The following is a 24,880-nucleotide window of genomic DNA, read 5'->3' as shown; positions in this document are numbered from 1 at the left end:
TAGTTCAAAGTGCTGAAGAGTTTAGTTCAATTCTGAAATCCTGAAGCCAGCTTTCATTTTAATTCATACTGCTACCAATTGTATATACTAAGGAAGGAAAATGGTTTATTTAACGATGCACTCAACATATTTTATTTACAGTTATATGGCATCGGACATATGGTTAAGCACCAGACAGATATTGAGGGAGGAAACCCTATCACCACTTCATGGGCCACTCTTTTCAATCAACAGCAACATATCTTTTATATGCACCATCCCATAGACATGATAGCACATACCACGGCCTTTGATATACCAGTCGTGGTGCACTGGCTGAGTGAGAAATAGCCCAATTGGCCAATTTTATATACTAGTTACATTTTAACAACCTCTGGCCTGATTTTACTATACTGTTCAACCTGCTGATGATTTTAGGTCACTTGTGGAATCCTGTAGCCAGCTTCCATCATATTGCATACTGATGACAATTGTAGTTCAATTCTAACATCCTTTAACATGCTATCATGATTCATGCTGATGCCAATTTTATGTATTTTACCTCTCGCCTGCTGTCACCAAACTGTTCAAACCGCTGTTATTTTGGTTCAATTCAGAAAGCATGCCACCACTTTCATCACGTTCTTACTGCTACCCATGTTAATTCAATTTTGAAATCATATATCACAGTTCTTACTGCTACCATTGTTAGTTCAATTTTCAAAACATATAACAAGCTTTCATGCTAGTTTATACAGCTGCCAATTTTAGTTCAATTCTGAGATTCTCTCGTTTGTTGTCATCATAGTTCAAATTGCTGTTGATTTTGATTCAATTCTGACATTCTTTATCTTGCTTTCATCATCACTCAAGGACTGTAGCTGATCATTTGCGGTGTACTCAGTGTAAATGTCACGTTCTTCCTTTGTGGTCTAGAGAGGTCACCAAAGCAAAGGCCAAGGACTCCACTGAAACACAATGAAAATGGAAAAAACTTAGACTATTAACTTTCAGGACAACCAGTGCTATACACAATGCATATCTGCAATGAAAATAATGCATGCACATACATTTTGTGACTTGGAAGTTTGGCATGAACGATGCAAAATGTATATGCACACATTTTGTTATCCTCACCAGTTTTCTGCCACTGGTACCTCAAAGGCAGTGGTATATGCTGTCCTGTCTATGGTAAAGTGCATCAAAATTATCCCTTGCGGGTAATGGAAAATGTAGTGGGATTCCTGTGAGACTACATGCATATGTCAAAATTATCAAATGTTTGTCATCCAATAGCCGATGATGAATAAATCAATGTCCTCTGTGTTGTTAAAAGAATAAACATTTTTAACTGTTAACTAGGTGACCCCCAATAACTGATGTTAGTCTTTGTCATGTTTTGTAATTAACACTTGGGTGTCATCCATTCTTCTCAAGTTGTTTTGTCCAGTGTGGTACACAGGATGCTAAGGGTTAGGGGTAGATGCACCACTGTTCTGTAAGGAAGTAGGCACAATGTTTAAAAAGGGAACGTGCTATAAATCCATTGTATTCACTTGCTAGACACTGGATAATTATGGGCACTTCGAAATTCAGGGGTATGAGGGGGTAGGGCACTTCAAAATGTAGTGGGGTTGAGCATTTCAAAATTTGCACTCTTCCCTTACATACATGTAAACACTACTGATTTTGAACATGTTAAGATATGTTGTCTGGTAATTTTTGTATTTATTACTTATACTGAGGAAAAGCATGAATATTTAACGACATCCCAGCACAAAAATTCACAACGGCTACTGGGTGTACAGGAACCTCTCTTGATGACGTTTAGAAAGGCTGCCAGAAATGTGATAGACTGAGTTTGAGTTACTTCACAAATTTCAATGTGATAGACTGTGAGTTCGAGTTACTTCACAAATTTCAATGTGAGACTGAGTTTGAGTTACTTCACAAATTTCAATGTGATAGACTGTGAGTTTGAGTTACTTCACAAATTTCAATGTGATAGACTGAGTTTGAGTTACTTCACAAATTTCAATGGGATAGACTGTGAGTTTGAGTTACCTCACAAATTTCAATGTGACAGACTGTGAGTTCGAGTTACTTCACAAATTTCAATGTGTTAGACTGTGAGTTCGATTTAGTTCACAAATTTCAATGTGATAGACTGTGAGTTTTAGTTCTTCACAAATGTCAATGTGATAGACTGTGAGATTGAGTTACTTCACAAATTTCAATGTGATAGACTGTGAGTTCGAGTTACCTCACAAATGTCAATGTGATAGACTGTGAGTTCGAGTTACCTCACAAATTTCAATGTGATAGACTGAGTTTGAGTTCTTCACAAATTTCAATGTGATAGACTGTGAGTTCGAGTTACTTACACTGAGGAAATGACCCTCTCTTGATCACGTTGTTCAGAAAGGCTGCCAGGAACGTGATACAACGCGAGAACTCTACCTCCATCTCATCGATAGCTTGAACTCTGTAACATAAAACAATTAATACTGACAACGGTATTCCACTAACGTTCTCTAATTAGCGTTATTTTTAGTATTCAGTCCAACTCATGATTTCTCCAAAGAGAATGTGTTGTGAGTTTAAACACTTACATTGTATAATTATGTTTACACACACCCATGGCCCTGCTTTTGGCTTAGATGTACATACTTATGTTTTTTACACACCCGTTGGTAACAACATCAATCCTTATTTTTGATAACACATACTTGTTAACACATTTACGTGCGATAACCCTTTAAAGACATATGACTGGCTGCTCCTACGTGATGACCATACCATCCAATGAAAAAAAAGAACAGTTGAATAGATAACTCCGTGACATACAAGTTAACCTGAAATTGACTTGTCTGTGACACACATAAGTGCCAGGGCCCCGTTCCACGAAGTGATCTTAGCCCTAAGATTATCGTAAGCGCATAGCTACCCTATGCACTTAAGTTGATCTTAGGCCTAAGATCGCTTCGTGGAACGGGGCCCAGGGCCGTAAAGAGGTTTTTGTTGGAAAAGGCATTTAAGTTTATTTTAAAACAGTTTTTTCAGGATATGTAAGAAATAGAATACAACATTTGTGTCCGTTAAGATACCATTATCTTGTAACTTGTTTAAGAATGTATTCAACTCGCTTTCGCTCGATAGGTACGTTTTAAAACAACTCGTAAGATAAATGGTACTGTATCTAACAGCCACTCATGTAGTATTCTCTGTATAAATAACCTCACACACATATGAAGGAATATCTGAACAATGTTTCTGTTACCAGCTACCACACTAACAACACTTTTGAAACACAATGGCCAAACTACATCATATATGTAATTTTCGAATCTCAGCAAATATCAGATGTTGAACTGAAGAATATCCTACCACAGAAATGTTTTAATGTTTTTGGCTGTGGCAATTTTGATCCTGCCTACAGCAAATTATTTTAAATCAGTAATCCTGCAACAAGGAAAGAAATGTTTTATTTAACGACGCACTCAACACATTTTATTTACGGTTTTATGGCGTCAAACATATGGTTAAGGACCACACAGATATTGAAGGAGGAAACCTGCTGTCGCCACTTCATGGGCTACTCTTTTCGATTAGCAGCAAGGGATCTTTTATATACACCATCCCACAGACAGAATAGCACATACCACGTTCTTTGTTACACCAGTTGTGGAGCACTGGTTGGAATCTTTTATATGTACCATTCCACAGAAAGGGTAGTGCTACTGTAACAAATAAACATAGCTTAATAAGCACACAAAGCGAATATCACCTGATTTCATTAACCCTCATGTCCCACCTGGCATTATTAAATAAAACCAAAGGAAAGGAATGTAATGGTTAATGAAGGAATCTTTTAATCACACTTTCACACAGAATGTTAGTGTATTTTAATTGTAGCCAATGCAAGGCAACTCTCACCTGATTTCATTGACCCCCATGTCCCACCTGGCCTGGAACGCCAGGATGAGGTTGAGGACGCGCATGAATGCCTCTCGGAGGAAGGCCACAGACTTGTGCATGAGGCAGCGCTCGTGGATGTTCCTCACGTAGCAGGCATGGGCCACGATGATCTGGTCCAGGTCAACGGCCCGGTCCAGCTCCTGCTTGAACTCCAGACCCGTGCTGTGCAGAATCTGACAACAGAGAGACATGTCAAGCAACAATACTCAACTCACTATATTAATATCAGGGCTAGCTCTGGGTGAACAGAACATTTCGCTAAATCATCCATGGCTCACCCTGTTCATTGCCAAATTAGCCAATTGCTAATTTTTATTAAAAGTGGCAACAAAATTTAGTTTTTGGCTAATAAAATATTCCTTAAATATCTGAAAATTGGCTAAACCAAAATGTGTTCCAGTGTGAGCCCTGATCATCTCCAGCTAGCCCTGGGGGAGCTAGATCATCTCCAGCTAGCCCTGGGGGAGCTAGACCATCTCCAGCTAGCCCCGGGGGAGCTAGATCATCTCCAGCTAGCCCTGGGGGAGCTAGACCATCTCCAGCTAGCCCCGGGGGAGCTAGATCATCTCCAGCTAGCCCCGGGGGAGCTAGACCATCTCCAGCTAGCCCCGGGGGAGCTAGACCATCTCCAGCTAGCTCCGGGGGAGCTAGATCATCTCCAGCTAGCCCCGGGGGAGCTAGACCATCTCCAGCTAGCCCCGGGGGAGCTAGACCATCTCCAGCTAGCCCCGGGGGAGCTAGACCATCTCCAGCTAGCCCCGGGGGAGCTAGACCATCTCCAGCTAGCCCCGGGGGAGCTAGACCATCTCCAGCTAGCCCCGGGGGAGCTAGATCATCTCCAGCTAGCCCCGGGGGAGCTAGACCATCTCCAGCTAGCCCCGGGGGAGCTAGACCATCTCCAGCTAGCTCCGGGGGAGCTAGATCATCTCCAGCTAGCCCTGGGGGAGCTAGACCATCTCCAGCTAGCCCTGGGGGAGCTAGACCATCTCCAGCTAGCTCCGGGGGAGCTAGACCATCTCCAGCTAGCCCTGGGGGAGCTAGACCATCTCCAGCTAGCCCCGGGGGAGCTAGACCATCTCCAGCTAGCCCCGGGGGTGCTAGACCATCTCCAGCTAGCCCTGGGGGAGCGAGACCATCTCCAGCTAGCCCTGGGGGAGCGAGACCGAGACCATCTCCAGCTAGCCCTGGGGGAGCTAGATCATCTCCAGCTAGCTCTGGGGGATTTAGATCATCTCTAGCTAGCCCTGGGGGAGCTAGATCATCTCTAGCTAGCTCTGAGTGAGCTAGATCATCTGTAGCTACATGTAGCTCTGGGGGAGCTAGATCATCTCTAGCTAGCTCTGGGTGAGCTAGATCATCTCTAGCTACATGTAGCTCTGGGGGAGCTAGATCATCTCTAGCTAGCCCTGGGGGAGTTAGATCATCTCCAGCTAGCTCTGGGGGAGCTAGATCATCTCCAGCTAGCTCTGGGTGAGCTAGATCATCTCTAGCTAGCTCTGGGTGAGCTACATCATCTCCAGCTAGCCCTGGGTGAACTAGATCATCTCCAGCTAGCTCTGGGTGAGCTAGATCATCTTCAGATAGCCCTGGGTGAGCTAGATCATCTCCAGCTAGCCCTCGGTGAGCTAGATCATCTCCAGCTAGCTCTGGGTGAGCTAGATCATCTCCAGCTAGCCCTGGGTGAGCTAGATCATCTCCAGCTAGCCGTCGGTGAGCTAGATCATCTCCAGCTAGCCCTGGGGGAGCTAGACCATCTCCAGCTAGCCGTCGGTGAGCTAGATCATCTCCAGCTAGCCCTGGGGGAGCTAGACCATCTCCAGCTAGCCCTGGGGGAGCTAGACCATCTCCAGCTAGCCCTGGGGGAGCTAGACCATCTCCAGCTAGCTCCGGGGGAGCTAGATCATCTCCAGCTAGCCCCGGGGGAGCTAGACCATCTCCAGCTAGCCCCGGGGGAGCTAGACCATCTCCAGCTAGCCCCGGGGGAGCTAGATCATCTCCAGCTAGCTCCGGGGGAGCTAGACCATCTCCAGCTAGCCCCGGGGGAGCTAGATCATCTCCAGCTAGCCCCGGGGGAGCTAGACCATCTCCAGCTAGCCCCGGGGGAGCTAGATCATCTCCAGCTAGCCCTGGGGGAGCTAGACCATCTCCAGCTAGCCCTGGGGGAGCTAGATCATCTCCAGCTAGCTCTGGGGGATTTAGATCATCTCTAGCTAGCCCTGGGGGAGCTAGATCATCTCTAGCTAGCTCTGAGTGAGCTAGATCATCTCTAGCTACATGTAGCTCTGGGGGAGCTAGATCATCTCTAGCTAGCTCTGGGTGAGCTAGATCATCTCTAGCTACATGTAGCTCTGGGGGAGCTAGATCATCTCTAGCTAGCCCTGGGGGAGTTAGATCATCTCCAGCTAGCTCTGGGGGAGCTAGATCATCTCCAGCTAGCTCTGGGTGAGCTAGATCATCTCTAGCTAGCTCTGGGTGAGCTACATCATCTCCAGCTAGCCCTGGGTGAGCTAGATCATCTCCAGCTAGCTCTGGGTGAGCTAGATCATCTTCAGATAGCCCTGGGTGAGCTAGATCATCTCCAGCTAGCCCTCGGTGAGCTAGATCATCTCCAGCTAGCTCTGGGTGAGCTAGACCATCTCCAGCTAGCCCCGGGGGAGCTAGACCATCTCCAGCTAGCCCCGGGTGAGCTAGATCATCTCCAGCTAGCTCCGGGGGAGCTAGATCATCTCCAGCTAGCTCTGGGGGAGCTAGATCATTTCCAGCTAGCTCTGGGGGAGCTAGACCATCTCCAGCTAGCCCTGGGGGAGCTAGACCATCTCCAGCTATCATCTCTAGCTAGCTCTGGGGGAGCTAGATCATCTCCAGCTAGCTCCGGGGGAGCTAAATCATCTCCAGCTAGCCCTGGGGGAGCTAGATCATATCCAGCTAGCCCTCGGTGAGCTAGATCATCTCCAGCTAGCCCCGGGGGAGCTAGATCATCTCCAGCTAGCTCTGGGGGAGCTAGATCATCTCCAGCTAGCTCCGGGGGAGCTAGATCATCTCCAGCTAGCTCCGGGGGAGCTAGATCATCTCTAGCTAGCTCCGGGTGAGCTAGATCATCTCCAGCTTGCTCCGGGTGAGCTAAATCATCTCTAGCTAGCTCTGGGTGAACAGAACATTTCGCTAAATCATATATTTAAACTTGTAAACTTGTAAAAACCCAGATACTTTTAATAAAAGGAAAAAAGGATAGAAATGTTTTATTTAACGACACACTCAACACATTTTATTTACAGTTATATGGTATCGGGAATATGGTAAATGACCACCCAGATATTGAGACAGGAAACCCGCTGTTGCCACTTCATGAGCTACTCTTTTCGATTAGCAGCATGGGATCTTTTTTTATGCACCATCCCACAGACAGTATAATACATACCACAGCCTTTGTTACACCAGTTGTGGAGCACTGGCTGGAACGAGAAATAGCCCAATGGGCCACCGAAGGAGATCAATTGTAGATCGATCGTGCATCAGGCGAGTGCTTTACCACTAGACTACGTCCCACCCCCCAGTATATTATTATGTCGGAATTTAGGAACAATTGTAGCAGTGTAAACAAAAAGTTGAAGTTTGTTCCATTTTACTACATCATATGTCAAACATTCATTTGTGTACTTACTGGTTCCCACTTTTTTAGCCGGGAAAAGGCTGATTGTGCCAGAATAAAATAACAAAATTCCAAATCTAATATTTTGAGTAGAATGAAAGAAAGAAAGAAATGTTTTATTTAACAACGCACTCAACACATTTTATATTTACGGTTATATGGCTTCAGACATATGGTTAAGGACCACATAGATTTTGAGAGGAAACCCGCTATCGCCACTACATGGGCTACTCTTTGCGATTAGCAAGGGATCTTTTATTTGCGCTTCCCACAGGCAGGATAGCACAAACTATGGCCTTTGTTTAACCAGTTATGGATCACTGGTCGGTGCAAGTGGTTTACACCTACCCATTGAGCCTTGCGGAGCACTCACTCTGGGTTTGGAGTCTATATCTGAATTAAAAATCCCATGCCTCGACTGGGATCCGAACCCAGTACCTACCAGCCTATAGTCCGATGGCTTAACCACTGCACCACCGAGGCCGGCAAATGATGGCAAAAAGGTTTCAGGCCAGCTCATTTTGCCTGAATGTCTCTATCATTTCTGCCTGAATGTCTCTATCATTTCTGCCTGAATGTAAAGATTTGCTCCAGCATGGGGGGGGGGGGGGGGGGGGGGGGGGGGGGGGGAAGGAGCTGGCAGTTTACACACCCTGACTCTCTCGTACACTTACGCAAACATTGACAGTTGTAACCTAGTTTTTCGTGAAAACTTGCTATAATTTTCTACATAACATGCAGAACAAACAGGTTGTGCCTGTCTCTCTCTATCTCTGTCTGTCTCTGTCTCTCTGTCTCTCTCTGTCTCTCTGTCTCTCTCTCTCTCTCTCTCTCTCTCTCCCTCTCCCTCCCTCCCTCCCTCAAGTATGTGCTCGCTCGCTCTGTCTGTCTGTCTGTCTGTCTCTCTCATTTTTATGTATTTTATGGTATTAGAAACCCCAGGATGACAAGAAACACTCTGGGTGTATGGAAATGGATAATCTAAACAATAAAGTATATTAAGTAATTTCTGATTTCAAAAACAGCTCTAATAGTGAAACAACATGCTGTAGTGTGTAAAAACTAGCATCTGTCGCACTTTAATAAAAAAAAACACCCCAAAACATCACTATTCAAGTGTGTATACACAAATCATGTATACATCTAGTATCATGGTTCACTTAAAGGGACATTCCTGAGTTTGCTGCATTGTAAGATGTTTCTGACTAATAAAATATTTCTACGATTAAACTTACATATTAAATATATTTTCTTGTTTAGAATATCAGTGTCTGTATGTTCAATGTGTTTCTGGTCGTCTAAATATTTGTAAGAAGCCCAAACTGGATTTTGTCTTCAAATAATTTCGTACGTACAAAACAAACTTATTTTAGGAAATAAAATGAAATTTAACCTAGTACAAATATTAGAATGATCCGAAACACGTTTAATATACAGCCACTAATATTTTATACAGAACAATATATTTGATATGTAATTACAATCGTTAAAAAGTCTCTATTAATCGATAACATGTTAAAAATGGCAGCAAACTCAGGAATGTCCCTTTAATATATAATTATAGTAAAATAAACACAATTCACATACTCTAGTCATGATATAGTTATGCAGACTGTTCACAAAGTACATCAGTCGGAATCGTAGAAGCTCCATTTTGTGTATTTTTGCCGCGCGAGGTATTTCGTCTTCAGGATGATGCTGGCTGGCTGTCATACTTTTCAACAGATTTTCTTTTTTCAGATCTATCAAAGAAACCCACTGCTTGTTAAATCTTTGTTTCCAAGCACTCGATTTTCTTTCCATCTTCTTTCGCTATTCTGTTTTGATTGTAAGCTAAATTACATCTTATACATTATCCCTAAATGTATACGTGTGAAATAATATTACAGTACTTAGTAGTAATGGTAATGATGGTAGTGGTGATGATAATAATGATAAATGTACTATTTTCTATTTAGAAATTTATTCTTTAAATTAATTTACTTTCTCTTTCCTTCAATCTTTCTTCCTTCTTTCGTTCTCTCCTTCCTTCTCTTTATTTCTATTATTTCTAGCTTCTCTGTTAACCCCATAAACTATAAACTATGTTTTGCATGTACATCTGTGTATCTACATGTATGTTCATTATTACTGTTCGATTAATGTGATATATATATATGTCACATTAATCGACCAATAACAATGAACATAGATACATATTCACTTATGTACAATGTTTAACATATTAAATGATTGTAAAGTAGCATACCAGGGCTCCAACCCTGGCACTACTATATATTTTTTTTTTATCAATATGTTTATTTTTGTTAAAAAGTCTTTGTTAAAGTATACTATTATTATATACATGTAATATACATACTGGAAAAGCATAGGGAAAAAAATCTGGAAATTTAACTACTGGTCATTTGGTGTTTAACATATTGCTATTTTGACACGTGGACGGAAGAGTTAAAGAGAGAGGAAACATACCACATAGGCTACACCTAGCAACAACATATCTTTTATGTGTACTTTGCCTCAGACATGTCATTACAAGCAAATAAAAAACCCTACAATTTATAATTATAGTATTCCATTACTCTATCTATACGGGCCGTGTTTTAACCTAGGTTAATTTAATCCGGGTTAAATCTGTGTGGCATCTACATGACATATTAAAATAACACCAGTTAACATCTCTGGCCTGTGGCATCAATAACTTATAAAGTGACAGATGGTGTATTTGTGAACATTCTACTTCTGAAATAAAAGATAACCATATTGAAAACGTTATTTACATCTGAGTACGTAGTCCAGTTCAATTTACTTCTTTCATTATGAGTATTTTTTGCTTTAGTTAATCATTTAGATTTTTTATTTTCATAATGTTTAACATACAAGCAGAAAGAAACAAACAACTGCCATTGAGTTCAGACACTATGATTTAACCCTGATTATCGGTCTAAGTAGGTCACAACACTGTGTGTAAATGGGCCTTGTGTACACCAATGTTTCTTACATTTTTCTGTCACCAATGACCCTTTGTGCACCCCATGAAATATTATTTCCCCTCCCCCTGTTTGAAAACCTCAGCTGTTGACGTACCAAAGAAGCGTAGTTCATCGAGGCAGTATTTGGCTCGCTTCACCTGCATGATGAAGGAGAACACCTGATTGTACAGCTCCTGACTTTTACTGTTAATCACAACTTCCACCGGCCACGGCACCTACAATCACAAACAATTGGTAATCACAACTTCCACCGGCCACGGCACCTACAATCAAAAACAATTGGTAATCACAACTTCCACTGGCCACGGCACCTACAATCACAAACAATTGGTAATCACAACTTCCACCGCCCACGACACCTACAATCACAAATAATTGGTAATCACAACTTCCACCGGCCACGACACCTACAATCACAAACAATTGTTAATCACAACTTCCACCGGCCACTGCACCTACAATCACAAACAATTGTTCATCACAACTTCCACCGGCCACGACACCTACAATCACAAACAATTGTTAATCACAACTTCAACCTACAATCACAAACAATTGTTAATCACAACTTCCACCGGCCACGGCACCTACAATCACAAACAATTGGTAATCACAACTTCCACCGCCCACGACACCTACAATCACAAACAATTGGTAATCACAACTTCCACCGGCCACGACACCTACAATCACAAACAGTTGTTAATCACAACTTCCACCGGCCACGGCACCTACAATCACAAACAATTGGTAATCACAACTTCCACCGGCCACGGCACCTACAATCACAAACAACTGGTAATCACAACTTCCACCGGCCACGACACCTACAATCACAAACAATTGGTAATCACAACTTCCACCAGCCACGACACCTACAATCACAAACAATTGGTAATCACAACTTCCACTGGCCACGACACCTAAATCACAAACAATTGGTAATCACAACTTCCACCGGCCACGACACCTACAATCACAAACAGTTGTTAATCACAACTTCCACCGGCCACGGCACCTACAATCACAAACAATTGTTAATCACAACTTCCACTGGCCACTGCACATACAATCACAAACAATTGTTAATCACAACTTCCACCGGCCACTGCACCTACAATCACAAACAATTGTTAATCACAATTATTACTGGGCAGGTATTCACAAACAACTTATTTATTTATTAATTATTATTATTGTTGTTTGTTTATCCCTCTGCCCATTCCTTTTTTCCATCTTATTTCTTCCTGATTTGGCACTTCCTTCTGTCATTCAACTAGTTTCGCTGTCTACCTTCACATCCCAGTCCTTGTCTATCCAACCCCAACAGGTGCTTATCTCTTGTAACTATCCGTGCCATACACCTGTTATATTCAATCAACTTTAGTTGTGCGCTTTGTCTGACCACTTCAGAGAGTGTTAAGATGCACTTGTAACCACCTACTATATAGTATACACTCCCCATCTACTGCTGACCGTTAGTGCCTTGGTTCAGACCAGCTTTATTAGCCGAGGACGAGGATGCCTGGTTGGTGCATGGAAGTACCCAGAGACTGCACCATGCTGGAAGCTGACACAGATAGGTGGATGATGTGGACATATGGTTAAGGACCACACAGATATCGAGAGAGAAAACCAGCTGTCACCACATCATGGGTTACTCTTTTCGATTAGCAGCAAGGAATCTTTTATATACAGCATCTCACAGATGAATCCCACCTTGTCTTCTTTTGAATATCATTCATTCATTTATTTCAACTTATTTTCGTGCTTATAATATCCAATTATGGTTTATGCACGCTGTCCTGGGCACACACCTGAGCTATCTGAGCTGTCTGTCTAGGACAGTGGGTTAGTTGTTAATTGTTAATGGTTTGTGAGAGAGAGAAGAGGGTGATGTGGTCTTACCCACTGAGTTGTTAAAACATGCTCTGGGTGGGAGCCGGTACTGAGTTGCGAACCCGGTACCTACCAGCTGTATGTCCTAATATCAGAACAACTGTCTAGTTAACTTTAGTAGAGATCACGGTATAACTGGTATATCACAATATAAATTCTGAACAATACGTATCGTATCGTTTTTTAATGTACCGGTATATTGGGCTTGTATATTTTGTATGTATTTTGTACGTATTATATTTTCAAACAAAAACTACCAGTTTAAGAAATGAAACAATAGATTCACTTGTTCAGAAAGAAACATGATTTACTGATGACCGGCCTCGGTGGTGTCATGGTTAGGCCATCGGTCTACAGGCTGGTAGGTACTGGGTTCGGATCCCAGTCGAGGCATGGGATTTTTAATCCAGATACCGACTCCAAACCCTGAGTGAGTGCTCCGCAAGGCTCAATGGGTAGGTGTAAATCACTTGCACCGACCAGTGATCCATAACTGGTTCAACAAAGGCCATGGTTTGTTCTATCCTGCTTGTGGGAAGCGAAAATAAAAGATCCCTTGCTGCTAATCAGAAAGAGTAGTCCATGTAGTGGCAACATCGGGTTTCCTCTCCAAATCTGTGTGGTCCTTAACCATGTGTCTGACGCCATATAACCGTAAATAAAATGTGTTGAGTGCGTCGTTAAATAAAACATTTCTTTCTTTGATTTACTGGTGTATCATTTTATTAAGCTATACATGGAATTAGAGCACTTTATAAATTCTTATAACTGATAATTGGTCTTCGCAATATATCGGGATACGTATTGAAATTCAGGTTCCTGAATCAAAGTATGAAGATTTTGGCAATACCATTCACTATTTAACATCATCAATGATCAAATGAATCTGAGCATCATGAAAACCGCCCAGAGAACAATAAAGGTTCACCTTGTAGGACAGTTTTATGCAGTCGGTGGCGCTGATAGGGTATTTGTCATGACACTGAGATGTATCTTCAACCTGTATGCTCAGTCTGAAAATACATATTGTTATAACTCGGAATAATTCCAAATTTCTTTCTAACAGTTATTCTGACCTGTGAACTAATCTAATATCTGCTTAAAAGCAGACTGAAAAATATATTATTTTAACCAAGTAGCATATTTCCAAACAAAAACATGCATGCATACACAGGGAGAGACACAGACAGACAGAGAGAGAGAGAGAGAGAGAGAGAGAGAGAGAGAGAGAGAGAGAGAGAGAGAGAGAGAGAGAGAGAGAGAGAGAGAGAGAGATGAGAGAGAGAGAGAGAGAGAGAGAGAGAGAGAGAGAGAGAGAGAGAGAGAGAGGCAGCTCTAAGGTGTGTTTGTATGACATATCTTTATTTCCATTAACATATTTCCAAATCCGAAATTAACAAACAACAGTATCTAATACTTTGAAGAATACAGAGTTACAATGTTATATTGTTATGCTATGTTAATATTCATGTTGTAATTTCCTCTTTGTCTGTCAGAGCACCCTAGCTGCACTACATGCAAGTCATAGTAAGGTGGATTACCTGTTGACCTCCTCTGGGTGATGAGCCTCCAGGGCTTCGTGTAGGGCCAGGTTCAAGTACGAGGTCTCTCGCCACGGTTCGTGATTCTTCATCTACAACACAGTTAATTGCTTCATTTGTGTGGCGGGACGTAGCCCAGTGGTAGGGCTCTCGCCTAAGATGTGGTCGGTCTAGAATCTATCCCTGTCGGTGGGTCCATTGGGCTATTTCTCATTCCAGCCAGTGCATCACAGCTGGTATATCAAAGGCTGTGGTATGTGCTGTCCTGTCTGTGGGATTGTGTATATAAAATATTCCCTTGCTACTATTGGAAAAATGTAGTCGGTTTCCTCTTGAAGACTATATATCAAAATTACCATATGTTTGACATTCAAGTGGGGTTGCTAAACAAAACAAACGTTTTTTTTTATTTTTTGATCCCACAAACTTTTAACTTTTGTGAAACAACACAGTTAATTTTCAAGAAGAAAATAGAAGTTTATTTTATTTAACGACACCACTTGAGGCACACTGAATAACTATCACTGGCTATTGAATGTTAAACATTTGATAATTCTGATACATAGTTTTCTGATAATGAACCACTAAACATTTGGTAATTCTGACATATAGAAAGGAAATTTGCTACATTTTTCCATTAGCAGCAAGAGATCTTTTAAATGGACTTTCCAACAACCTTTGATATGCCAGTTGTGGAGCACTGGGTGGAATGGGAGAAAACCCAGTGGGTCCACTGAGGAAATTCTATCCTACGACACTACCGACTGAGCAAACTTGGTCAGGGCCATGAGAGGATCATTAGGAATACATATGGTTGAAATTTGCATGGCCATCTTGGAATTTTTATTGGCCTGAAAAATAACAACACTTGGTCAGGTCTATAAGAGGATCATTTTGGACCAAGTTTGGTTGAATCCTGCTTGGTGCAATTTTGCAACTGTCACATTTTGCCACTGATGATGGCGCAAGCTTGTGGGAAGCTTGTCATAAGCTTACAGAAAGCTTGTCGCAAGCTTGCAGGAAGCTTGTCGCAAGGTTGCAGGAAGCTCATTGCAAGCGTTGCAGGTAGCTCATCGCAAGCTTGCGGGAAGCTCGTAGCAAGCTTGCATCAAGGTTGTAAAAAGGTTCCAAATACTAGCTTAAACTGAACAAGCTTGCGGGAAGCTCATCGCAAGCGTGCGGGAAAGCTCGTCGCAAGCGTGCGGGAAGCTTGTCGCAAGCTTGCAGGAAGCTAGTCGCAAGCGTGCGGGTAGCTTGACGCAAGGTTGCAGGAAGCTTGTCGCAAGCGTGCGGGTAGCTTGACGCAAGGTTGCAGGATGCTAGTCGCAAGCATGCGGGTAGCTTGACGCAAGGTTGCAGGAAGCATGCAGGTAGCTCGTCGCTAGCTTGCAAGAAGTTTGTCACAAGCGTGCGGCAAACTCGTCGCAAGCTTGTAAAAAGGTTCCAAATACTAGCTTAAACTGAACAAACTCGTCGCAAGCGCGCGGGAAGCTAGTCGCAAGCGTGCGGGAAGCTAGTCGCAAGCGTGCGGGTAGCTCGTCGCTAGCTTGCGAGAAGTTTCCCGCACGCGTCGCAAGCTTGCGGGAAGCTCGTCGCAAGCTTGCGGGAAGCTCGTCGCAAGCGTACGGCAAGCTCGTCGCAAGCATGCGAGATGCTAGTTGCAAGCATGCAAGAAACTGGTCAAAAGCTTGCTGTATTCATGCAACAAGCTGGTCGCATGGTTGTAAAAAGGTTCCAAATACTAGCTCGAAACGCGGTAGTTACTACCGTGTAAAATATGCTTGTACAACCTTGTCGCAAGGTAGTTACCAGCTAGTTACCAGCTATTTATTAAGCTTGCAAATTTTTTTTAGGGATGTCCCTTATTTTCAAGTGCTGAATAGTGAAGACAAACAAATTCCTAAATTTTGCACCAGTATAAGTTATCTTCCTGTGTTTTTAAAGGGACAGACCCTAGTTCCAACCTGTGAAAATTAACACTAACTTTAGTTAATCTACAAACCTGTAACCCATTTTGATAAAGTTACAATTGAGTGAAACAGGAGTCTGTGACTTTGAAATGGTGAAATACCCTCTAAAAATAGACTAAAACTTGACTCCATACCTGTTACTTCTCAGATGCACGTGCGTTTTTAAAAATATGAGAAATGCAATTTGTGACATTAAAAACACGGGATGCCCAAAAACACTTTGAATGTATGGAAATGGATAATTTAAACAATAAAATCTAAGTATGATTTCAGTTATCAAAAACGGCTCTAATGGTAAAACATATGCCTTAGTGTTTGTCCCTTTAAGGCACAAACAGTTTAGTGTATTTATGTTTAACGACACCACTAGAGCACATTGATTTATTAATCATTGGCTATTGGATGTCAAACATTGTAATTCTGACATATAGTCAGAGAGTAAACCTGCTACATTTTTTCATTAGTAACATGGAATCTTTTATATGCACCATACCACAGACAAGATGGCACATACCACGACCTTTGATATACCAGTCGTGTTGCACTGGCTGGAAAGATTTCATAAAACACTTTTCTTAGTTTGTCAAAATTAATAATTTAAGCAATAAATTGTAAGTATTATGCAATTTAACTGTGAAAAAGCTGTATTAACAGAAAATATTCTACGCTAGCTACAGTCAGTACCTTTAATCTTTGTTCAAGCATACAATAGCTATGACAATCTATGAACTGATGCCCTTTGACACGTAATACACAACTGTAAGTGTTTGGGGTAACCCAGTTAATTATCTATACGGAAAAGATGCATCTAATTTCACAGTTCCAGAAGAAATATGTTTACCCTGTCAAACAGATTAGTGTAGAACGTAAACATCGTATCACCAGCATCCATTAAGAAGAAATCCTGAAATAAGAAATAATTATAATAATTACAGTAGAATCTCGTTCGGTCGAACTCGTAAGAGTCGAATATACCACAACGTTCGAACCAAAAGTCCCAAGTTACACTTACATGTTATTGACCGAATGATTAGGTCAAACTACCCGATGAGTCGAACACTTTCTCGACCTCCGACTTAAGATATTCAACAAATTGTTTTTTTTTTACAATCATTGATTGAGTCCCACAAACTTATATATAACTATTTGTAAAAATCAGACTGTGAATACACAGTCAATAATTATTTCTTGTCTCAAATCTATAAAAAGTAATGGAGAGTGTGAAATACATTAAAACTACATGTATGCTGAGAGGCATAAATAACGCAATGGGTATTTCACTGAATAATCTGTTATAGAAATGTCAAATCATATTATATTAAGCATGCGGACAAATGACCTATTGGTAACATCTGTAAGTGAAAGAGTATTTTGTTCAAATAAGAAAAAAAGGAATAAAATTACATGTAGATTTCAGCAAAAAGCATAACTTGTGCGTTTATTGCAACAACGCAACATTGCATATGAAAATCATTTTGCATTGGCATTGCTTGCTCTCGTCTCCCTATAAAATCAACCATTTTTGTGTTTTCTGTCTTTTTTTAATACATGTACATTGTATGTCACGGTAAATAATGTAAAAAAATTGCTGTGATTTTTGTTTAAAACCACATTTTGTTTTTTAAATCCCAATTTGAACAATATTTTCTTTCAGTTACAGTTGTTACCAATATGTCATTTGTCTACATGCCTAATATAGATGACATAATATTTCTATAAGAAAATATCAGCGAAATACACATTGTGTTATTTATGCCTCTCAGTATATATTAAAATAAAATGTGTGTACCAAAAAGATAAATATTTTTGCACACAAATAATTTGTGACCGACACTATAACCAGGCAATTTCACAGTAAATACATTACATTTGTATTAACAACTAGCACAGCCTTTATTCTTCCTTGCTTGTGTGTATGTTATAAATTTATTATATACTGACATCCAAAAGAAACTTTACAAGGCTTGAAATTGTATTAGAGAAACCGACAAAAGGTAATGTGGGATATGAAAATATCATAAGTTCAACATCTAAACGTCACAATGCACTTCATGATACATGCAAAGTGTTTGTGAAGTGGTTTTTAAATTGGTTCTTTTCAATTAGCAACAATATTTATCAAGTTATTCTAATTTTATGTATGTAAAGTTTCTTTTGGAATTCAGTATATGTACTGCAATGATTCAGGGCTGCCATCCCTGTCACTTCTGTTTGTGATCTGGGACAATTTTTGTGATCAAATTGTCATTTTGTGATTGTCACTTGCACGTTTTGGGCCATAATTTTTCCTTTCTGATATTATTGTGACAGTCACATTTACCCTCACGGCTTTGTGTTTTGGGCTATAATATTTTCCTTTTTGCTATTACTATCACATTTACCCTCACGGCTTCGTGTTTTGGGCTATAATATTTTCCTTTTTGATATTGTCACATTTACCTTCACGGCTTCCTGTTTTGGGCTATAATATTTTCCTTTTTGATATTGTCACATTTACCCTCATGGCTTCGTGTTTTGGGCTATAATATTTTCCTGTTTGCTATTACTATCACATTTACCCTCATGGCTTCCAGTTTTGGGCTATAATATTTTCCTGTTTGCTATTGCTGTCACATTTACCCTCGTGGCTTCGTGTTTTGGGCTATAATATTTTCCTGTTTGCTATTACTGTCACATTTACCCTCATGGCTTCCAGTTTTGGGTTATAACATTTTCCTATTTGCTATAACTGTCACACTTTTTCATGTTTGCTATAATATTTTTCTGTTTGCTATTACTGTCACACTTACCCTTATTGTTCATGTTTTGGACTATATTTTCTTTACCCTCACGGCTTTGTGTTTTGGGCTATAATATTTTCCTGTTTGCTATTACTGTCACATTTACCCTCATGGCTTCCAGTTTTGGGCTATAACATTTTCCTATTTGCTATTACTGTCACACTTACCCTTATTGCTTCATGTTTTGGACTATATTTTCCTTTGTCATACTGTCACATTTACCCTCACGGCTTTGTGTTTTGGGCTATATTATTTTCCTGTTTGCTATTATTGTCACATTTACCCTCACAGATTCCTATTTTGGGCTATAATTTACTCCTCTTCGCTATTACTGTAACACTTACCCTCATGGCTTGGAGGTAGTTGATGAGGTGGTAGTCACACTTGAGGATGTCGACGAGTTTGAGACAGATGTTCTCGTAGCGCGACCGGATGTGCGGGTACAGACACTGCTGAAGCAGGAAGTCTATCGGCTGAACCTGGCCCACCTCCAGAGCCTGCAACAGTCTACAAGCAACAGACACACACCACATTTATTCAACAGTGAGAGACAAAACATGCTACCATCACACAGAATAATCCTATCAAATAGCAGCAAGGGATCTTGTATATGCATATTCCCACAGACAGGACAGCATATACCATGAACATTTGTTCGTTTTGTTTAACAACACAACTAGACCACATTAATTAATTAATCATGGGCTACTGGATGTCAAACATTTGGTAATTTTGATATACATGTAGTCTTAGAGAGGAAACCCACTACATTTTTCCAAATGCAGCAAGGGATCTTTTATATGCACTTTCCCACAGACAGGAAAGCACATACCATAGCCACTGACCAGTTGTGGTGCACTGGATAGAACGAGAAAAAAACCCAATCAGTTGAATGGATCCACCAAGGTGGTTCGATCCTGCAACAATCTACAAGCAACAGACACAAAACATTTATTTAAAAAAACACTGGCAAGTAGATTAGTTTTTAGAAATGAAGCACACATTATTGGGGTCTAAATATTCATTAATGACGATCTGTAATCAGCATTTGTCAGTAGCTCGACTTTAAAAAACCACTTAGCCTTGGGCGTATTAATTTTGTCGAACATCGTGTATTTGCAGACTGCACTCAAAGAGATGTACATGTAAATCATATTTGAAAAGAAGTACATTATCCTTTTTTTATTTGCTAATTCATACCTTTTAATTATTATTATTATTATCATCTGTTTCAAGTGTTAAATATAATTTAACACTACAAATTAACAAGATAACTTTAATAACAAAATATCAATCTAAAATTGTTGTTTGACGACCTCAGATCAGCAACTTGTATTAATATGACATGTATATTACCAACGATGATGTAATACTCCCCATGTTAAACACAATAACATCATAGCCTATACAAGACAGGTTTTTCTCTCATCCTCAAACAGAGCTATCCCATGAAGAAAGCCATGTAAGAAATTTCTATCTTTCATGGGATATCAGGCACTTGCGTTTAACATAACGTCGTTGGTAATATATGACGTCATATTAATGTGAGGTGGTGACGTGAGGTCATTAGACACTGTTTTAAATTAATATTTTGTTATTAAAACCTTCATTTTAAAAGCTATCTTATTAATTTGTAGTGTTAAATTTTATTTAACACATGACACAAACATGGCAAATATGATAGTTAGTTTATTTATAATAAAATGGTCAAATAAAAAAGTCACTTGTTCAGCCATCTTTGTCTGTTGGTGTAAAATAATGGTTTATTTACCGAATGAATGAGAGAAAAAGACTCCATCATATGTGGTCATGTTGGATAGAAAAAGTACACCCTCGGGATTCTGTAAGTGTAAGTCTCATCTGAGGTAGAAATTTTCACCACCTCAGGTGTACTTTTTCTTTCCCACATGACCGCATATGATGGAGTCTTATATTCTCTCATCCTCAGGTATATGGAACAGAGCTATCCCATGAAAGAAAGTCTTTAAGAAATTTCTATCTTTCATATTCAGAGCTATTCCATGAAATAAAGTCATGTAAGAAATTTCTATCTTACATGGGATATCACGTGCTTGCATTTAACACGACGTCGTTGGTAATATATGACGTCATATTAATGTGAGATGGTGACGTGAGGTCCTCGTCAACAGGTCGAAATTTTCACCACCTCGGGTGTATTTTTTCTATCCCACATGACCACATATGATGGAGTCGTATAGTCTTGTATAACTAGGGATGGGAGAAAAAACATTTCACCTACATTTGTGATATTATTTGTCTCACCTCGTTTCTGTTTTGTCTTTAGTTTCCAGGTCGGGTTTTATATACAGAGAGCTGAAGATGGCCTCAAAGTTAATTAAGAGCAGCGGATCATAAACTCCCTTCACTTTGGTGTGTTTTTCAATCTGTTCCATGAACAGGCTGGAACGCTGAGTTGTCTCCCCTGCTGTAGGTGGTGGTGTTTCTGATACTTTTGTTCCAAGCATTTCTTCCAAAGAGGTAATGAAAGCTTCGTATAAACCATTTGCTCTGTACACTGAAAGAAATTACAGCAAATATTTCAGAGAATAAATTTGAGTAGAAACAATATACGAAAAGCATAAATAAAAAAAAAACAGATCAACAGTAATCCTGGTTTCCAATAAATTAATTCGATTTTTGCCGACTCTCAAACAGTGGAAGATAAGAAAACAACAAGAATTCTGGGCAATTAAATGTCTCACCTACCAGTAACTGTTTCAGCACACTGTGATGAACATCCATTGGTGCAACTATAAACCAAGTTTCACTGACCTACATGTAGGACTTATAGTTGGAGAGAAACTGATCTAAACGCAAATCTTTAACACAAAAGTTAAAGACCATCGCAGCCATCAGAAAAGTAAATGTTTGTTGTGTTTAATGATACCACTAGAGCACATTGATATATTACTCATCGGCTATTGGATGTCAAACACTCGGTAATTTTGACATACAGGCTTAGGGAGAAAACCCGCTACATTTGTCCATTAATATTATAGCAAGGGAACTTTTATATGCACCATCCAACAGACAGGATAGCACATACCACGCCCTTTGATACACCAGTCGTGGTGTACTGGCTGGAACGAGAAATAGCCCGATGGGCCCACTGATGGGGATCGATCCCAGACCAACCGTGCATCAAGCAAGCACTTTACCACTGGGCTATGTCCCGCCCCATCCATCAGAAAAGTAATACCTATACCTAAGTAGTTTTCCATTAGTGAAAGTAGTTTTCCATTAGTGAAAGTAGTTTTCCATTAGTAAGCCAAGCTGCTGGACAATCAATCTGATGGCAGAGGTTCACACTTTCATTCATCTTTCTCATCCATCATCCTCTGCCTATCATTCTCGTCCACATTACCACCTACCTGTCTTAACATCCTCCTCTGCATACATCTGGCATCCTCGTCCTCTGCCACTAACAAAGCTAGTCTGACCCACGGCATTAACTAACAAAAGCCAGTAGTAGGGGAGCATAGTAGGTGGTTACAAGTGCCTCTTAACAATGCCATACGCCCACAGCTTAAAGCTGATGGGGAAATGGCAGGTGTGGCAAGGATAGCCACAAGAGACAAGCACCTGTTGCAATTGGAGAGACATGGACTGGGATGTGGAGGTGGATAGCAAAAGAGGTTTGAAAGAGCTGCCAGATCAGGAAGAAATGAGATGGAATTCAAAGGAGAGAAAGGAAAGGGGGCAGTGGGGTAAGAAAAAAAAAGAGAAAAGTATTTTTCCATTTGTACAAATTAAGAAAACAGATAGATTTCTCTTTTTTTATTAAATACATTAAAATTTATAACCTGACTTCCAACCCATGGCACTTTCCCACTATTACATTGGACCAGTCCAGTGTAATAAGGAGAAGTGCCATAGGTTGGAAGTCAGGTTAATAAAACACTGGGTCCTCCAATGTGGTTAGTTAAAAGTTTGTTTTGTTTATCAACACCACTAGAGCATACTATTTTATTAATCATCGACTATTGAATGTCAAACATTTGGTAATTTTGACATACAGTCTTAGAGAGGAAACCCGCTATATTTTTTCATTAGTAGCAAGGGATCTTTTATATGCACCATCCCACAGACAGAATAGCACATACCACAGCCGTTTATATATCAGTCTTGGTGCACTGGGTGGAATGAGAAATAGCCAGGTTAATAAAACACTAGGTCTTCCGATAAGGATCGTTCCCACAACCCATCACAGACAGGCAATACCCAAACACAGTAACCGATCCAAAACCGACCGTGCCTCAAGCGAGCAATTTACCACTGGGCTACATTCCATCCATAAGGGGAAAGTTAGAAGTCAGGTTAATAATCGTTCCCACAACCCATCACAGACAGGCAATACCCACACACAGTGTCGTCCTTGTTTCCAATGACTTCGTTGAGCCGCCCAAGACTCTCCAGCATCTCCATGGACTTCCCCGTCAACACGATGTCCCTCATCACGGGCTGCAGGAACCGGGGCGCCCACGCAGTCGCCACGGCAACCTGTTCCTGCTCGGCGAACTGCAACGTGGTCATGCTCATGCTGCTGCCATCGTGGCCTGGGCGCGGCATGTGAAGCACGAAGGCATTCTCCCAGAAGTTCTCATCCTGAGAACCGACATTCTCGTTCCTGAAACAGAAGAAAGGAAGGTTTGTCTAACAACACCTCTGATAAAAAAAAAATTAATGTGCTCTAGTGGTGTTGGTTAAATAAAACACACTTTAACAGATCATTTTTAAACTACAGCTATTTGGTGTCTAAAATATGGTATCTGATTATTTTAACCGCTGGCATTAAATATCTCGCCTACCATAAATAGTTGATGAGACAAGGACTGGGATGTGAAGGTGGACAGCGAAAGAAGTTGAAAGATAAGAGGAGCTGCCACATTGGGAAGATATGAGATGGAATTCAAAGGAGTGAAAGGAAAGGGAGCAGCCAGATGAAAAACAAAAACTAAAAACTAAACAAAACTGAACTTATTCAGTGTAGTGGTAGCTACGTTCATGGATATTCATCTTAACACATTTAAAAAAGGGTTAAAAAACAGCAATCTTAAAAAAAAAAAAAAAAAAAATGTAATTAAAATTATAACTTAATAAATTTCAATTTTTTCAAAACATACATTGAGATGAAGATTCATAGATGCAACTGTAAACCAAGTTTCATTGATGTAGGCCTTGTAGTTTGTGAGAAACAGAGCTAAATACAAAACTAACATAACTGAGCTAAACACAAATGTTGACGCCATGACTGCTGCCACCAGAAAATAATACTACACAAAAGTAAAGTTTGTTTTGTTTAACGATACCACTAGATCACATTGATTATTAATTATCGGCTATTGTATGTCAAACATATGGTAATTTTGACATATTGTCTAAGAGAGGAAACACATACATTGTTGCCATTAGTAGCAAGGGATCTTTTATATGCATCATCCCACAGACAGGACAGCACATACCATGGCCTTTGATATACCAGTCGTGGTGCACTGGCTTGGAAATACCAAATGAAGACAAAATGAAAACGGTGAGGTTTTATCCCTCTGTCCCCTTTTCTTTATCTCCTTTGAATTCCATCTCATTTTCCGTCATGACAGCTTCTCTTTTATTTCGCTGTCCACCTCGACATCCCAGTCCTCGTCTCTCCAACCTCAATACATACATGCAGGAAAGAAATGTTTGATCTATCAGGTAGTGTTGCGAAAAATTAGTCCAACCTTTGAACAACAAATTCTTTGACTGGATCAACGAGCTGCCCATTGGTTATCCAGTCACCAATCAGATCGAGGTACGGTCGACTGGTCTGTATCCACATAGGAAGTAACAAGGTCATCTGACAACACAGAAAAATAGTCCTGATTTATAAACTGAGATCATGAAATAACCTGGATTTCTGACACAAAATAATGTAAAGGTACCCAATAAAAACAAAACAGATTGTAAGTGCTTCTACAAGGTGGTTATGGGTTTGAAATCTTTTAAAACTGGACGCTGCATTGCATGTACTTTGACAAATTTTGATGCAACAGGGCCCGTGCTTATAAAACTTTTCTAGAGTCCAGACTCAATC

General features: G+C 40.5%; 1 protein-coding gene across 3 annotated transcripts in view; it reads right to left on the bottom strand.

Annotated features, from left to right (window-relative positions):
- Nucleotides 1–215: 215 nt before the first annotated feature.
- Nucleotides 216–24,880, bottom strand: part of LOC121377251 (gamma-tubulin complex component 5-like) — a 44,161-nt gene continuing 19,496 nt past the window's right edge. For all 3 annotated transcript variants that reach the window (XM_041505168.1, XM_041505169.1, XM_041505170.1), the window contains exons 12-23: nt 24,528–24,643; nt 23,169–23,434; nt 21,070–21,322; nt 19,131–19,293; nt 16,848–16,910; nt 14,037–14,128; nt 13,424–13,508; nt 10,691–10,811; nt 9,194–9,348; nt 3,916–4,130; nt 2,364–2,464; nt 216–947 (exon numbers count right to left, since the gene is read on the bottom strand). In XM_041505168.1, coding sequence (XP_041361102.1) covers nt 892–947; nt 2,364–2,464; nt 3,916–4,130; nt 9,194–9,348; nt 10,691–10,811; nt 13,424–13,508; nt 14,037–14,128; nt 16,848–16,910; nt 19,131–19,293; nt 21,070–21,322; nt 23,169–23,434; nt 24,528–24,643 — 1,686 coding nt within the window. In that variant the 3' untranslated portion in view covers nt 216–891. The remainder of the gene's footprint in view (nt 948–2,363; nt 2,465–3,915; nt 4,131–9,193; nt 9,349–10,690; nt 10,812–13,423; nt 13,509–14,036; nt 14,129–16,847; nt 16,911–19,130; nt 19,294–21,069; nt 21,323–23,168; nt 23,435–24,527; nt 24,644–24,880) is intronic.

Source organism: Gigantopelta aegis, chromosome 7, assembly GCF_016097555.1.
Source record: "Gigantopelta aegis isolate Gae_Host chromosome 7, Gae_host_genome, whole genome shotgun sequence".
Taxonomy (NCBI): Eukaryota; Metazoa; Mollusca; class Gastropoda; order Neomphalida; family Peltospiridae; genus Gigantopelta; species Gigantopelta aegis.
The sequence above is the reverse complement of the archived record's forward strand: the minus strand, read 5'-3'. Positions and strand labels throughout refer to the sequence as shown.